At 38.3% G+C, this 18240-nt stretch overlaps 1 protein-coding gene across 1 annotated transcript in view; it reads right to left on the bottom strand.

Annotated features, from left to right (window-relative positions):
- The window catches only part of LOC126277985 (eukaryotic translation initiation factor 2A), a 147026-nt gene that overhangs the window by 54024 nt on the left and 74762 nt on the right, over positions 1 to 18240 (bottom strand). Inside the window, exon 9 of the mRNA XM_049977650.1 lies at positions 8212 to 8386. Within this exon, the coding sequence (XP_049833607.1) occupies positions 8212 to 8386 (175 nt within the window). The remainder of the gene's footprint in view (positions 1 to 8211; positions 8387 to 18240) is intronic.

Below are 18240 nucleotides of genomic sequence, written 5' to 3'. Positions count from 1 at the left end.
GGTGGTGGTGGTGGTGGTGGTGTTAATGTGTGTGGAGGAGGACTTTGTCTGAAAGATGAAATACAAGGGTCGTTTACAAAGTAAGTTCCGTTTCTATTTCTACCCGTTGCAGCGCTACTATTGCAGTTCCGAACATGTGCAACAGTTACTCTGATTCAAGCAGAAGACATGTTCGCCATTTTCAGATTGCTGCTGCCGAAGTGTGCTTTGTAGTGCTTCTTTATAATATCAGCCGCAACTGAAAATGCTGCCGTGTGTGAAATCAGATCTGTAATTCCTTTTCTATATGCAAAGAAAGTTAAACCAAAGGAAAATCATTGGAAAATCCGCAAGGTTTACGGACAAAATGCTATGAGTGATTCACTGTTTAGAAAATGGGTCCGACTTTTCAATGAAGGATGTGATCAAGTGCACAATGAAGAATGAAGTGGATGCCCATCTGTGGTTACTGATGAACTGGTTCACACAATTAAAGAGAAGATTAAGCAAAACCGTAAATATGAAATTGTTACTAAAAAACTGATATTTCGAAAACTTTGTTCACGTTGGGTACTCAAAATTCTTACTGAACAACTCAAAAAACAACGGATGGGCAGTGCACTTCAGTTTTTGACGCACTACAATGGAGAAGACGATGGTTTTCTTTCTCGGATAGTCACGGGGCATGAAACTTGGGTATTGTACAACACCCCTGAAACAAAACAGCAATCAATGGAGTGGAGGCACACGTCATCCCCAACGAAGGTTAAGCCTAAGCAAATCTTGACACCTCGAAAAGTCACATGCACTGTTTTTTGGGACAGAAAATGCATTTTGCTGCTTTTACCATCAGGTCAAACAGTCAATGCATGTGGTTACTGCGAGACCATTAAGAAATTGCGCCGCACAATACAGAACAAGCACCGAGGATTACTGTCAAAAGGTGGTGTTTTTTCCACGATAATGCCCGACCTCACATGGCGAATGTGACGAAACAACTCTTACGGGAATTTCACTGGGACGTATCTGATCACACTCTGTACAGCTTAGATCCCGCTCCTAGCGACTTTCATCTCTTCTTAGACCTAAAATCTGTCCTTGGTGGTCAACACTTCACCGATGATGACGAGCTGCAAGAACATGTTACCACATGGTTGAATACACAGGCAGTAATCTTCTATGAAGAAGGCATACAAAAACTTGTGCCACGCTACGGCAAGTGTCTACAAAATTTCGGAAGCTATGTAGAAAAGTAGCTTAACAGTAATAGATTTTTGTACAATAAACATTTTTTTTCTGTATCTGTACATGTTTGTTTTACATAACCAAAGGGGACTTACTTTGTGGGCGACCCTCCTATTTCTAGTATTCTTTTTCATTGTGCTTATCTGTGACTTAATGCCTCCTCTATACCATCTCAAGTAGAGGTGAGTAGCAATATATCCTTTTTACATAATTGTTGTTGTTCCATCCTGGACTTTCCATTGTTTGAAATGTAGTAAACACACAGATAAAATGCATGCTGTATCAATGATGAGTTTATGATATACTATTGTTATTGCTTTGTTTGTTCTCTTTGTTTAAGTTACTCTCAAGAATAGAACAGGCAGTGGAAGCAAGGCACGAAAAGAAAGAAATGCAGTGAATGAAATTGCATTAGTTTCATGTTCAATGGACCATTTGCACAGTAAGTCATGATGAAGTGGAATGAGTCATTTTATATTCACATCAGAAACTTTTTTTGTAAATATGGCTGCATATTGATTATTTATAGGTGTTTATTTCATTTTTATTTTAATGACATAAAAGTGTGTCAGTAATATCTACCTATCACCTCTTACACATTACAATAATATAAATTCTTTATGGAATACGAAGAGCTGTCAAGGAGAAACTTTTTCAGCATGTTTTCAAATTCTCTATCGCCATCTGTTACACATTTTACATCACTGGATAAGTGACAAAAGTTTTTTGGCTACACCACTGAACACTCCTTTTGTGCTAAAGACAACCTTATTTTCCCTTCTTGTATTGTAATTATGTACATCATTCTTCCTTTTCAACCACAGTGGGTTATTTACAACAAACTTCATAAGGCAGTAAATGCACTGTGAAGCAGTAGTAAATATGCCTAACACCTCAAACAGGTGCCTTCAAGATGACTGTGTGTGAGCACCAAATGTGAATCTTACAACTCATTTTTGGGCAAGGTAGAATTCCTTTTTAAACATGAATTACCCCAGGACAATATTCCATATGAAATTATTGAATGAAAACATGCAAAATATTTCAACTTACTGATGTCTCTCTCTCCAAGTTCTGAAGCCATGAAGGCCCAATGGTACAGACAGGACGCCGCATCATCCTCAGCCCAAAGGCGTCACTGGATGCGTGTATGGAGGGGCATGTGGTCAGCACACCGCTCTCCCGGCTGTATGTCAGTTTCCAAGACTGGAGTCGCTACTTCTCAATCAAGTAGCTCATGTTTGCCTCACAAGGGCTGAGTGCACCCCACTTGCCAGCAGCACTTGGCAGATCGGATGGTCACCCATCCATGTGCTAGCGCAGCCCAACAGCGCTTAACTTTGGTGATCTAACGGGAACCAGTGTTACCATTGCGGCAAGGCCATTGGCTTCCTTGAAGCCAAAATGGTCACCATCCAACAGATTCTCTGTTTTCTTTTCCATTCATCTGTATATTGTTTACGTCAGCAACTTGGACATATGAGCTGATTGCGTGATAATCCTCACACTTGTCAGCTCTTTTTATCTTCGGAACAAGGGGGATGATGTTTTTCGAATGTCTGATAGCATACAGCCAGTCTCAAAAATTCTACATACCAAAGTGAATAGTCGTTTTGTTCCCTCTTTCACGAATGATTTTAGAAATTCTAACTGAATAATATCCATGCCTTGTACCTTATTTGATCTCAGGTCTTCTAAAGTTCTTTTAAATTCTCATTCTAATATTGGAATCCCATCTTTTCCCTACTGACTCCTGTTTCCCCCCTCCCTATCGCATTCCAGACACGTCCTTCCACACATAGATGCCTTCAATGTATTCTTTCCACCTACCCACTCCCTCCTCTGCATTTAACAGTGGAATTCCAACTGAACTCTTGATGTTGCCATCCTTGCTTTTAATTTCACCGAAGGTTGTTTTGACTTTTTTATAGGCCAAGCCAGTCTTTCCGACAATCCTTTCTTTTTCAATTTCTTTATATTTTCCAGTCAGCCATTCCACCTTAGCCTCCCTGCACTTCCTATTTATTTCATTCTTAAGTGACTTGTATTTCTGTATTCCTTAACTTCCTTAAACATTTTTGTACTTTCATCAATCGAGGTACCTTTGTTTCCCTTACCAACTTTTGTGATTTCCCTTCTTAGTGTGTCCATGCCTCTTCACCTGAACTGCCTACTGAATTATTCATTATCACAGTATCGACAGCCTCTGAGGACTTCAAGCATATCTCATCATTCCTTGGTATTTACATATCCCACTACTCAGCACATTGATTCTGCCTGACTTGTCTACTCACTCTCATTACTAAATTGTGATTTGAGTCTCTACCTGCTCCTGGGTACACCATACATTCTAACATCTGATATCAGAATCTCTTCTCGACCATGATGTCCCAACTGAAATCTTCTGTATCTCAAAATTTTTACAAGTATACATCTTCCTCTTGTGATTCCTGAACAGGGTGTTCAGTTTTACTGCCAGAAATTTATTAAAGAACTTTTTGTCTTTCTCCTCTCTCACTCCTACTACCAAGCCCATATTCCCCCTTAATCCTTCCTTCCAGTCCTCCTCCTACGACCACATTCCAATGACTATTATATTTTCATCTCCCTTAATCTTCTTCATTGTCCATTCAATATCCTCATACAATTTCTTTACCTCTTCATCTTCAGCTTGTGACATTGGCATGCACACATGAACTATTGCAGTCAGTGTTGATCTGTTGTTGAATATGATGAGAACAACACTATCACTGAACTAGTCTCAGTACCGATCTCTCTGCCTAATATCCCATTCATAATGAATCCTACTCCCACTATACGATTTTCCGCTGCTGCTGGTATTAACCTGTACTCATCTGACCAGAAATCTTTGTCTTCTTTCCGATAAATTAAGTCTTAGCATTTCTCTTTTCAGTTTTTCTAGTTTCCCTACCACGTTCAAACTTCTAACATTCCACACCCTCACTCTTAGAACTTTATCCTTTCCTTGATTATTCAATCTTTTCCCATGGTGACCTCCCTCATTGGCAGTTCCTTCCCAGAGATCAAAATGGGGAACTAGTCTGGAATCTTTAGCCCATGGAGAGATCGTCATGTCACTTTTTCAATTACGGGCCACACGTCCTATGGATACAAATTATTTGTCATTAATGCAGCAGTTTCCACTGCCTTTTTTCTCCTCATGACTTGAATCATTGCTGATCCTTGCATGTTTTAAGGGCAGTTTCCCACCCCAACTACAGGAGAGTGTCCTGCAACTCCATCCACTCCTCCATCCTCTTTCACAAGGCCACTGGCAGAAAGGAGGTGACTTATTGTGCTGTAAGCCTTCAGACACAATTGCTGATGATTTTTACATAAAATTTAAGCAGTGGCGGGGTTTGAACCTGGGACCTAGGATGTTCTTAATCACTAGTCAAAGATATACCCATAGACATGGTTGCAACTGTGATATAAGGAAAACATTATTGTTGCTCAGGTAAGATGGTACTCAACAATGCATGACCTTCTCAAGAGTTTTGGAAAATGATGTCAGTAGTGAGTAAATTGGTGTGAAAGTGTTTACAAATATATCTGCACAGGTTTTGGATAAAAATAAAATAATATTTTAATTATGTTTGCTATGTAAAAAGCTTCTGTATAACTTAATTTACATGATGTCATTTTGTAAAAATGATCCAAGATAAAATATCTACATCTACATCCATACTCTGCAAACCACCTGATGGTGTGTGGTGGAAGGTACCTCTATCGGTTCTCCCTTCTATTCCAGTCTCGTATTGTTCATGGAAAGAAGGATTGTCAGTATGCATCTGTGTGGGCTCTAATCTCTCTGATTTTATCCTCATTGTCTCTTCGCGAGATATACATGGGAGGGAGCAATATACTGCTTGACTCCTCGGTGAAGGTATGTTCTCGGAACTTCAACAAAAGCCCGTACCGAGCTACTGAGCGTCTCTCCTACAGAGTCTTCCACTGGAGTTTATCTATCATCTCCGTAACACTTTCGTGATTACTAAATGATCCAGTAATGAAGTGCGCTGCTCTCCATTGGATCTTCTGTATCTCTTCTACCAACCATATCTGGTACAGATCCCACACTGCTGAGCAGTATTCAAGCAGTGGGCGAACAAGCGTACTGTAACCTACTTCCTTTGTTTTCGGATTGCATTTCCTTAGGATTCTTCCAATGAACCTCAGTCTCGCATCTGCTTTACCGACGATCAACTTTATATGATCATTCCATTTTAAATCACTCCTAATGTGTACTCCCAGATAATTTACGGAATTAACTGCTTCCAGTTGCTGACCTGCTATATTGTAGCTAAATGATAAGAGATCTTCCTTTCTATGCATTCGCAGCACATTACACTTGTCTACATTGAGATTCAGTTGCCATTCCCTGCACCATGCGTCAATTCGCTGCAGATCCTCCTGCATTTCAGTACAATTTACCGTTGTTACAACCTCTCGATATACCACAGCATCATCGGCAAAAAGCCTCAGTGAACTTCCGATGTCATCCAAAAGGTCATTTACGTATATTGTGAATAGCAATGGTACTACGACACTCCCCTGCGGCACACCTGAAATCACCCTTACTTCGGATGACTTCTCTCCATTGAGAATGACATGCTGCGTTCTGTTATCTAGGAACTCCTCAACCCAATCACACAATTGGTGTGATAGTCCATATGCTCTTACTTTGTTCATTAAACGACTGTGGGGAACTGTATCGAACGCCTTACGGAAGTCAAGAAACACGGCATCTACCTGGGAACCCGTGTCTATGGCCCTCTGAGTCTCGTAGACGAATAGTGCGAGCTGGGTTTCACACGATCGCCTTTTTCGAAACCTATGCTGATTCTTACAGAGTAGATTTATATTCTCCAGAAAAGTCACTTCACTCGAACATAATACGTGTTCCAAAATTCTACAACTGATCGATGTTAGAGATGTAGGTCTACAGTTCTGCACATCCGTTCGACGTCTCTTCTTGAAAACAGGTATGACCTGTGCCCTTTTCCAATTCTTTAGAACGCTACACTCTTCTAGAGACCTACGGTACACCGCTGCAAGAAGGGGGCAAGTTCCTTCGTGTACTCTGTGTAAAATCGAACTGGTATCCCATCAGGTCCAGCGGCCTTTCCTCTTTTGATCGATTTTAATTGTTTCTCTAGCCCTCTGTCGTCTATTTCGGTATCTACCATTTTGTCATCTGTGCGACAATCTAGAGAAGGAACTACAGTGCAGTCTGTCTCTGTGAAACAGCTTTGGAAAAAGCACTACTAACAGCCCTGCTGGTCTTCAGATCGCACAGGCAGGGATAGAAATAGCCATTTGTGTATCGTGCAAGCATTGACCTGTAAGTGGTTCTTTCTTTCAGTTACAATTAATCTTGTCAGATACACAAGGGGAAAGCAGCTGTCCTCTAGTACTTCTTAACACTATCTATGCAGAATATTTTGCATATTGATCTACATGTCATCATACGTTGTGGGGCAATGGGCAACAATTTTTACAATATCAAAAATGTGGCCACTTCCATTTAATGTGAGGATGCAGATAGTGTTTTCCTGATAATGAGGGGGAGGGGGAGAAGATAAATGTCCCACAATGACAAGTTGATTAGAAATAGTGCTTTTCGCTCAAAATGACATGCAGTTAAAAACTGGTGACAGTTTTTTCAAAGGAAAATCCACCATACGCATTTCAAGGAAACCATGGAAAAGGTACATCAAAAAGGACCAGGGGGATATGAACTCCTGTCCTGAATGAGAATTCAGTGTTTTAATCACTAGACCATTTGCTCAATCAGAATTTTCTGTTGTTTCTAGTGGAGTACTTTGTGAAAGTGCTGTGGATACATAGCTGTATGGGAATGATATACTGTTTCCCCCCACCTCTACAATATTAAGTGTTCCTGTGAAATGAAGCAGTATAGTAGAGCTCTATCAACACACCTCTTCTAAAAACAATAGTGATCTTTTTTAAAAATATTTATTGCTTGACACAAGTGCATAAGCTGTTCATTTGTACAAAATTAACACCTTCAGATCAATATGCAGCAATGTGTTTTTAAGCCTTGAAGTCAATGCAGGATCCTCAATAAAATTAAAGCCACCATGCTGCACACTTATATTAAAATGGTTCTGTGGTTCGGTTGAAAGTGGTCTCATTAGAATATACTTGTGATTGTGGCATGATGTATGTATTTTTGTAAACAGATATTAGTCACAGGTCTCTTCATATGATCGTAATGTCAAATTTAATAAAACTGGGTATTTTGCCTGACTTTTTTTCACTTTCATATTTGTAATTAATGTTATTTTGACACGTCAGTATTTTAGGATGCTCTAATTTGCATAATCCACTATTTTTATTCACTAACACAACTGCCAAGTATCACATATTGGCAGCTACAGAACAATGATCATTATAGTAATATGCAGATTCTGGAATGTTAGAGCACAACAAGATGAAAATTTAATTTCCACAACATTAAAGAAAATTTTGCAATGGACATCATTGGCAGGTGTGGACTGGTGGCACTAGTTAACTCTACAAGCCACTATAAGCACATTCAATGCTGTTCAGAGATATTTTCATTAATGTCAAACAATATCCACTGCCATTTGCAATGAAATGACAATCAGGACAGATTATATGTAGAATAAAACACGAAGTTTTTAAGTAGTAGTAGTAGTAGTAGTAGTAGTAGTAGTAGTAATTTGGTAATGATCAGCTCCTCATATCTACTGGAGATGGCAGCAGCAATAATCATAATCTAAGGTTAAATCAAACTAAAAAAACATGAAAAGCTTAAAGGTAACTGATTCTAGTAAATCATTCTGAAATTAAAATTATTTGTAAGTCAGATTTTTTTATTCGAGCTTTAGATAGTTACAATCAATTAACAGGAACTCTGGGTCTCTCCATGACTACAACACATAGTAGTAAAAGAAATTCAGTCATAGCTTTACTTACCCATTGCCCACTCTGAGCCGTGGAGCAGTTGTGGCAGTCATGAAATGTTCACCATCTGGCGACCATAAGAGTAATGTTGTATCAGGGGCACTCATTTTTGTTATCAGCTTCTTTGCTTGTGTGTCCCAGATTTCTACATAGCCTTGCAAATTACCAAAGCCTCCCAGCAAAAGAAGTAGATAAAAGTCAAGGAATACATATGATAAAAAATACAATAATTTATATGCCATTAATACACAGTTATAACATCATGACAGTTATGTAACTATCAAGTCGCTACAATTGGTCGATGCAATTGGTGGTATGAATAGTAAATTTTCTGAAGTCTATTAGACTGTCAGTTGCAACGGTTGTTCATGCAACTGAACTAAAAGCTTGGAGACATTACATACTATTGCAAAGTACATTGGTTAAGTCAAGGGGCATGTTTGGGATGATTTTTCAATTTAAGACCTACTATTGTTGAGTTTCTGGGGGGAGGGGGGGGAGGTGGGTGTAGGTAAAGTAGGAAGGAAAAATTAGATAATCCAGAATGGATTGTGGACTTCGTATTTTAATGGACTTTACTACACACTGTGCATGGTAAAACACTGCAAGGTAAAAAACATCCTATTCCTGATTTGGTCGGGATACATTGCAAAAGAAAATCACATTTTGGTAGGGCTAACTTCTAAACAAAAAGTTGTCCATTTCCCTGAGCTCACTGGCATTAAAGAAAACACGTATTCTGAAGAATTCATGGTGGTATTGAAGGAATTACAAGAATAGTTTTCTAAACAGTTTGAAGACACTGCCAATCTTATATTTGTTTTTAAGCTGGTATTGAGGTCATTTGCTGTTCCAGCTGAATGCGCCCCTGTGCATGTGTAGATGGAACTGATTGATTTGCAATGCAAATCCTCTTTAAAACTTATTTTTTATGTTAAAACAGTCCACTAGCCTTACTTGTTATCCTCAGGAAGAATTTCCATGTCTCCATAAAGATGTTGCAAACACAATACAATGTTTCTGTCTACATATTTGTAGAAAAGCCTTTTCTCAACTATGAATTTAATTGGAAAGTCGCAATTACATGGCAACCTGACCGACAAAAATCAGCAAAAGTGTCTTGTCTCTGTCCGTATGCTGACAGTCAGTGCTAGGCATAAATTTCATTGTCTTCAATGTGCCTAAAATAATCAAATAATACTGAATATTTTCATCTGTTTGTAATCCATGTTGTTATAAAATATGAAGCCAGGCCACAAGCAAGGACTCAGTGTTCCTTGCATGATATGTTGCCATCTAAATGTGACACATTCACAGTTTTCCATTCTTTCGGCTCAGATATAACAATAACATAATTTCCTAAGTGTTGGACATGGAAAATTTAATTTTCTGGAACAGATAAATGTACCTATGGGGAATGTTATCTGAAATGGGTCACTACCCTATATTGCACAATGCTCAAACATAAATTCTTATTTTTAATGAAACATTTTGTGTTATATTAAGCCACAATGAGATAAAAGAAATTAGTTAGACAGTGAAGAGGGAAGAAACATTTAATTGTGATGGGGGGATTGGAATGCAATAGTAGTAAAGGAAAGAGAAGGACAAATAGAATATTGACTGGAGGAAAGGCATGAAAGAGCAAGCCGCCCTGCAGAATTTTGCAGAGACCATACGTTAATCGTCACTAACACTACTCATGAAAGAAGGCCGTATAAGTGGAAGACAAGTGGAAGACAAGTGGAAGACAAGTGGAGACACCAGAAGGTTTCAGACTGATTGTATAATGCTAAGACAGAAATTTTGGAACCAAATTATAAGACATTTCCATGAGCAGATGTACACTCCAACAACAGTTTATTGGTTATGTACTGCAGACTGAAACTGAAGAAACTGCAAAAAGGAAGGAAGGAAGGAAGGAAGGAAGATTTTGGTTAAACACCCTGTCAACAGAGATCATTAGAGATGATGTACAAGTTTTGAGTGTTAAAGGATGGGGAAGGAAACAAGCCATGCCCTTTAAAATGACCCATCCCAGCATTTGCCTGAAGTGATTTTGGCAAATCATGAAATCCCAGATCTGGGTGGCTTGATACTGATTCAAACCACAGTCTTCCCGAATGTGGGTCCAGTGTGCAAGTCACTGTGTCATCTCACTCTGTGCAAAGAGGCAGGAAATTAAGGAAACGGGACCTGGATAGGATGAAAGAACCAGCGATTGTGGAAAGTTTCAGAGTAAGCATTAGGTAATGACTGACAAGAAATGGGGAAAAGAATAGAGTGGGGGGAGGAATACGTAGCTTTGACAGATGAAACAGTGAAGGTAGCAGAGGATGAAATAGGGCAAGAGGCAATGGCTAGTATAAATCCTTGGATACCACACGAGGTGTCGAATTTATCTGACGGTAGGAGAAAATATAAAAATGCGCGAGATAAATCAGGCGAAAGGGAATACAAGCATCTAACAATAATTCTGGCCATACTTAAAAATAAAAAAATGTTGCTCATCCTATGAAGGATTAAGTATATAAAATGGCTCCACCCCTCAGCGATTTATGGGGAATAGTACTTATGTGCAGCAATTTACATGGAATTAAATTTAGCCTGTTGGACACTTGAAATTACTGTTACATCACAAACACTGCAGCACTGACAATTCACAATATGTACTGAAATATTCTGAGCAGAACTCAGGCAGCTGGGCCCACAAAGACTTTTAGGTCTGTACTGCAACTTGTGTTTGAGTCATTCATCAGTCTTCCCATATCACATGAATGTCATCCAAAGTATTTTATCTTTCAAAAAAAATAGTGTTTTCATCAAAGCTAAATTTTGGCTTGACAAAGTATCACACGTGATTTAAAGGTACAAATTTAGTGAAGTGCAATGTACATTCACGACACTGATTTGTATTGTTTCTGTTAGAGCTCAGATAGGATACTTTATGATATTACTTTTTTAACATCCTAAACAATATAAAATGTAAACTTACATGGCCAGAAATGTCATAATTAATAAAGTGCTCCTCGCTATTATGCTGTGGTCGAACGGATTTCACCTTCAAAACCCAGTGTTTCGTCCCTATCTGGAAAGGGCATTTTCATGGAGGATCGTAGCTTCTTTGAATGACCGATTCACACTTTGGCTCGCTACTGACTACAGCAAAATTCTGCTTCTGAGCAGTGGCGTGACATCTCATATTTTTTAATGTGCAAACATTGTTGGCTACTGTCGACTGTTGTCATCTGCTGTCATTGTCACCCCAAGTTGGAAGACAGGTACACATTATCTTCAGCACTGGAATCCAGATGTCATTCAATTTCATGCCCTCCTCCTCCATATTGAAATTCCTGAGGTGTTTTACGACCTCTACGGCCTCCCTCTATATCCTTTCATGGTATTCACCTTTGGCTGCCGGTACTTGAGTCCTATAGAAATGAATGTGGTGATCTCCTGGCTGCAAAGCATTTTCTGCAACAGTTGATCCATCAGTCTCCCCTCTTCTGCAGTTGTCCTTGTGCTATTCTAGTCGTTTTTTGACCGTTATTTTTTGTAGTACCCACAAACACCTCCCCACAACTATACAGAACCCTATAAATTCCTGCTTTTTCCAGTGTTTGGTGAGCATCCTTAGCCAATATTAGGTCATCTTGTATCTTCTGGGTGGGTTTGTATGTTACTGAGATGTTTCACTTCTTCGAGGTTTTTCCTACACGGTCAGTAACGTCCTCATTGAAATGCAGGAAAACTTTTGATTTCACCAGCACTTGAGCATTACTATGATTTCTATGCAGTGGTCTTAACGTTCTTTTCACCTCAGCGAATGAATAACCGTTCTTGAGCAATGAATGAATTGGTGAGATGTTTTAATTGTGCATCAAGCAGCTCTGGTTTGCACTTTTTCCTTGCTCTGTCCGCCATCGTTTTTATAATGCCTCGCTTTTGTTGTTGGTGGTGGTTCAAATCCCTGTACAGGTAATAGTCCACGTGCATGTGTGCTCGGTAAACCATGTGGCCCAAGCAACCATATTCTTTCTTGAAAACTAGCACATCAAGAAAATTCAGTCTTCCGTCTGCTTTCTCCTCCACGGTAAACTGATGCTTCAGATTGATCCCATTCAGATGTTTATGAAATTGATCCAGTACCTCCCTGCCATGCCGCCACAAAACAAATGTTCTCCACGTACCAGAAGCAAATATTTGGTTTCTTGTTCATAGTTTCCAATGCCTGCTCCTTGAATTTTTCCATAAAGAAGTTTGCTATAACTCAACTTAAAGGGCTCCCCATAGGAACACCATTCATCTGTTAATAGAAATCATCAATCCATTTGAAATACATGGATGTGAAGCAATATTTAAACAGTTGTGGAACATCAGGTGGGAAAGTTTGATTCAGCTGTTGCAACACTTCATTGAGCGGAACCATAGTAAACAGCAATATCACATCGAAACTAACTAATATGTCTTCTGTCTGTAACACTATGCTATTTGATTTACTGATTACATGTGCCAAATTCTTGATATACGAATCTAATCGGCCAACATACCATCATAATAAAGTAGTCAAGAACTTGGCAATCAAATAGGTGGGCTAACCAATAGCACTCACTATAGACCTTAGAGGAACAAATTCTTTGTGCATTTTCAGCAATCCATAAAGTCTTGGTGGCAGCACAACTGAATTCAGTAGACTTTTCTGAATGCTCTGTTCGACAGAGGACTTCTTTATCAACTGCATAACAGTTCTAAGCACCTTGTCAGTGGGGCCTCTACTCAGTTTCCTTTATGTCTGCTGATCCAATAAGTCGTTAATCTTACTATCATAGTTGGTCATAATCACTATCACAGTTGGTCATAGTCTTACTATCATAATTGGTCACAACTTATTAGATCTGCAGACATATAGGAAACTGGGTAAGGAACCCACTGACAATGTTCTTAGAACTGTTAAGCAGTCGATACAAAAGTTCTCTGTCGAACAGAGCATTCAGAAAATTCTGTTCAAATCAGCTGTGCTACCACCAAGACTTTATGGATTGCCAAATGTGCACAAAGATCATGTTCCTCTACGGCCTATAGTGAGTGATATTGGTTTGGCTACCTATTTGGTTGCCAAGTTCTTGACTACTTAATTATGACCATATGTGGGCCGACTGGATTCATATATCATGAATTTGGCACATTTTGTCAGTAAATTAAATGGCATCATGGTACAGCCAGAGGATCTATTAGTTAGTTGTTTTGATGTGGTTTCAATATTCATTATGGTTCCACTCAATGAGGTGTTGCAACAGCTGAATAGGATTTGTCTTCCTGATGTTGCAGAACTGTTTAAATATTGCCTCACAACCACATACTTCAAATGGAATGGTGAATTCTATCAAGAGACTGATAGTGTCACTATAGGGAACCCCTTAAGCCCGGTTATAATGAACTTCTTTATGGAAAAATTTGAGGAGCTGCCATTGGAAACTGCGAACAATACACCGAATATTTGGTTCTGGTACATGAATGATATGTTTGTTTTGTGGCCGCATGGGAGGGAGGAAATAAGATTGTTTTCATAAATATCTGAATGGCATCAATCCGAAGATTCAGTTTACCATGGAGGACGAGGCAGACAGAAGATTGAAGTTTTTTGATGTGCTAGTTTTCAAGAAATAAGATGGTAGCTTAGGCCAATCAACTTACCAAAAACCCATGCACACAGACCGCTACATACACTATGATTCAAACCACCACCCACAACAATAGTGAGGCATAATAAAAACACTGGCTGATAGAGCAAGGAAAATCTGCAAACCAGAGCTGCTTGACACAGAATTGAAACATCTCACCGATGCATTCATTGCTCAAGAATGGTTATTAATTCACTGGCGTGAAAAGAGCATTCAGACTGCTGCATATAAATCATAGCAATGCTCAAGTGCTGGTGAAATCAAAAGTTTTAATGCACTTCAGTAAGGATGTTACTGACCGCATAGGAAAAATCTTGAAAAAGTGGAACATCATGGCAACATAAAAATCCTCCTTGAAGATACAAGATCAGCTAAGATCAGGTGAGGATGCTTGCCAACTGCTGGGAAATCAGGAATTTATAAGAGTCTGTGTAGTTGTGGAGAGGTGTATGTGGGTACCACAAAAAGACTGGTCAAAAACAACTAGAAGAGCACAAAAAAAAATTGCAGAACAAAGGAGAATGACAGATCGGCTGTTGCAGAAAATGCTTTGCAGCCATGAGACCACCACATTTATTTCTATAGGACTCAAATACTGGGAGCCACAAGCAGATACCATGACAGTTACAGAGAGAGGCCATAGATATTATAAAACATCTCCAGAATTTCAATAGGGAGGAGGAGAGTGTGAAATCAAATGACATCTGGAGGCTCACATATGCTTACGGTAGAACAAATAGACTGTGCTATGAAGTACGAAGAAACCCTCAATAATGTGGCAAATAACTTTACAACATACAACAGAACAAAATGACATTACTATGAATATTTGAAAAACTGCTAAATTCAAAGATGAGCAATATTAAATTTGAATTTTTATAAAATTTGAAAAATAATTAACATTTAATACTGGAGACACTAACACAATGGCTTCTGTGGCAAACAACTCCTTTTGCTGGCTTCTAGTGGCATTTTTTGAAACTTCTAAGGTGCAGGAGAATTTTCAGACCATGAAAATTGGAGAAAAAGGTCTGCTGACATTTGAATAAATATAGTACAAAGAACATCTATACAAAGGAGATAAACTTGAAGGCACTATTATATCAGGAGAAGAGGATATATAGATGAAGATGAGATGGAGATATGATACCGCGAAAAGAATTTGACAGTTCACAGAAAGACCTAAGTTGAGACAAAGTACCTGGACTAGATGACATTCCGAAAGAACTACCGATAGATGTGGGAGAGAACACCATCGCAATATTATTCCATCCTGTGTGCAAGATGTATGAGACAGCTGAGATACCCTTAGATTACAAGAAGAGTGTAATAATTCCAATTCCAAAGAATGCAGCTGCTACACATGTCAATATTACCGAACTATCAGTTGGGGAAGGTCAATTTGGATTTGGTAATAATGTAGGAACATGCAAGGCAATACTGACCCTGTGACTACACTTAGAACATATGTTAAATAAAGGCCAATCTACATCATTTACAGGCATAGAGAAATCTTTGGACAAAGTAGACTAGAATACACACTCTGAAATTCTGAAGGTATCAGGGGTAAAAAAAAATAGGGAGCAAAAAACTATCTACAACTTGTACAGAAACCAGACGGCAGGTATAGAGTGGAGGGCGACGAAGGAGAAGCATTTGTTGAGAAATCAGTGAGACAGGGTACTAGCCTATCCATGACGTTATTCAAACTGTAAATTGAGCAAGCAATAAAGGAAACTAAAGAAAAATTTGGCGAAGGAATTAAAGTTGAGGCAGAAGAAATAAGAACTTCAAGGTTTGCCAATGACAATGTAATTCTGTCAGAGACAGCAAAAGATTTGGAAGAGCAGTTGAACGGAATTGACAGTCCTCAAGAGGAGTATATAAGATGATGATCAACAAAAACAAAACAAGGATAATAAAATGTAATCGAATTAAATCAGGCGATGCTGAAATAATCAAATTACGAAATGAAACAATTAAAATAGTAGATGAGTTTTGCTATTTGGGCAGCAAAATAACAGCTGATGGCCGAAGTAGAGAGGATATACAATGTAGACTGGCAATGGCAAGAAAAGCATTTCTGTAGACAAGAAATTTGTTAGCACTGAATGCAGATTTAAGAGTTAAGAAGTCTTTCCCAAAGGTATTTGTCTAAAGTGTAATCATGTATGGAAGGGAAACATGGACAATAAACAGTTTAGACAAGAAGAGAATAGAAACTTTTGAAATGATGTGCTACAGAAGAATGCTGAAGATTAGAAGGATAGATCAAGTAATTAATTGAGGAGGCACTGAACAGAACTGGGGAGAAAATAAGTTTGAGGCACAACTTGACTCAGAGAAGGGATTGGTTAATAGGACATATTGTGAGATGTCAAGGGATCACCAATTTAGTAATGGAAAGAAGAGAGAGAGTGTGTGTGTGTGTGTGTGTGTGTGTGTGTGTGTGTGGGAGGGGGGGGGATGACAATTGTAAAAGGAGACCATGAAATGAATACAATAATCAGATTCAGAAGGATGTAGGTTGTAGTAGTTGTTTGAAGAAGAGGCAGCCTGCAGAGGACAGAGTAGCATGGAGAGCTGCATCAAACCAATCTTAGGTCTAATACCACAGCAACGCAACATTAATGCCATATATTGTTGCGTGATATGCTATTTTCATTTCTCATTCACAATTGCTGAATTAAAATTTCAAAACATGCATTTCTTCATATTTGTTTATCACTGGGAATCTTAATTGAAATCTGACTTTACTGTCCACAGCCCACCCAGCTAGTCACATCTTGCCACTGACTAGTCACAATCTTGCCAAGTGATACTCTGCATACATTCCTGTCTTCCTGTCAAATATTTTAAGAATTTTTCCCAGGATTGTGTGGGCAATTAGCTTGGTTTTTATTGAATTTTAATTAGCATGTCATTCTCATTAATTTCTTTTACTGTCTACCTGTAAGCTTTTCTTTTTACCTGGAATGCTTTTTTATGGTTCTTTATGTCTCAGCTCTCTTCAATATAGGATGTCAATCACTACTGTTATTTTTTTCCCCTCCCATGTACTCAAGAGCCCATGACCCTCTCAAATTTTTAGTATTTATTTATTGTTCAGCTGACTCAGTCCTTACAAGGTGCAGAATTGTTAATCTTAAACTAACAAATACAATTTTAGTAGCTGTTCCGTGTCTCTGTATCCTACTGTCTTCTGGTAATTGCATGCAGTTTATTCTTTATCCCAGCAGTTGGGTAATCTGCCTTGTGGTCTTAGTTTTATTTTTCTGTAACCCCAATCTATTTATTTTTATTTTTATTTACACATCAATTTCTGTAAGACTAAACCGAAGAATCAAATCTCCAAGGTCATGGAACGTATTAGTACATGACACTACAACACAAAAGCAATAACAGATAAAAATAAAATGTTTATGAACCTGAAAAAAGTCAGTCCAAAAGTTTAAGTATACACAATCAACAATACAACAAGAATCAGCTTAATTTTTCAAGGAACCCACCAGAGCCATGAGGAAACACTTTAGTTTCGATTTGGAAGCTCATGGATTACTGCTAAGTTTTTTGAATTCTACTGATAGCTTATTGAAAACGAATGCAACAGTCCAAATGCAGGTTTGATTTCTGCCAAGTATTAACTGAGGGAAAGCTGCTTGTTCTTCGGACTAGGCTAATATTGTTAACAAGAAATGACAGTAAGGAATATATATATATATATATATATATATATATATATATATATATATATATATATATATATATATTGAGAGGCCAATGTCAAAATACCCAGACTCGTGAACAGGGGTTGACAAGAGGTTCGTGAACTTTCACCAATTATTGCCCAAACCACATGTTTCTGAGGCAAAAACATCCTTTTAGAATAGGAAGAGTTACCCCAAAATATAAACCATATGACATAAGTGAATGAAAATAAGCAAAGTAGACCAATTTCTGTGTTAAATGATCACTCACTTCAGATACAGATCGAATAGTAAAAGTGGCAGCATTAAGTCTTTGAACAAGATACTGAACGCGGACTTTCCACGACAGTTTACTATCTATCTGAACACCGAGAAATTTGAAATGTTCACTTTCGTTAATCATATGCCCATTCTGTGAAATTAAAATGACGGGTTTTGTTGAATTGTGTGTTAAAAACTGTAAAAACTAAATCTTACTGTGATTTAGCGTTAGTTTATTTTCTATAAAGCATGAACTTATCCCATGAACTGCACTATTTGAAACCAAGTCAGTGTTGCATACAACATCCTTTACTAACTAGCTAGTGTCATCAGCAAACAGAAGTATTTTAGAGTTACCCGTAATAAGAAAGGGTATATCATTTATATAAATA

This window comes from Schistocerca gregaria, chromosome 6 (genome assembly GCF_023897955.1).
Source record: "Schistocerca gregaria isolate iqSchGreg1 chromosome 6, iqSchGreg1.2, whole genome shotgun sequence".
Lineage (NCBI taxonomy): Eukaryota > Metazoa > Arthropoda > Insecta > Orthoptera > Acrididae > Schistocerca > Schistocerca gregaria.
The sequence above is the reverse complement of the archived record's forward strand: the minus strand, read 5'-3'. Positions and strand labels throughout refer to the sequence as shown.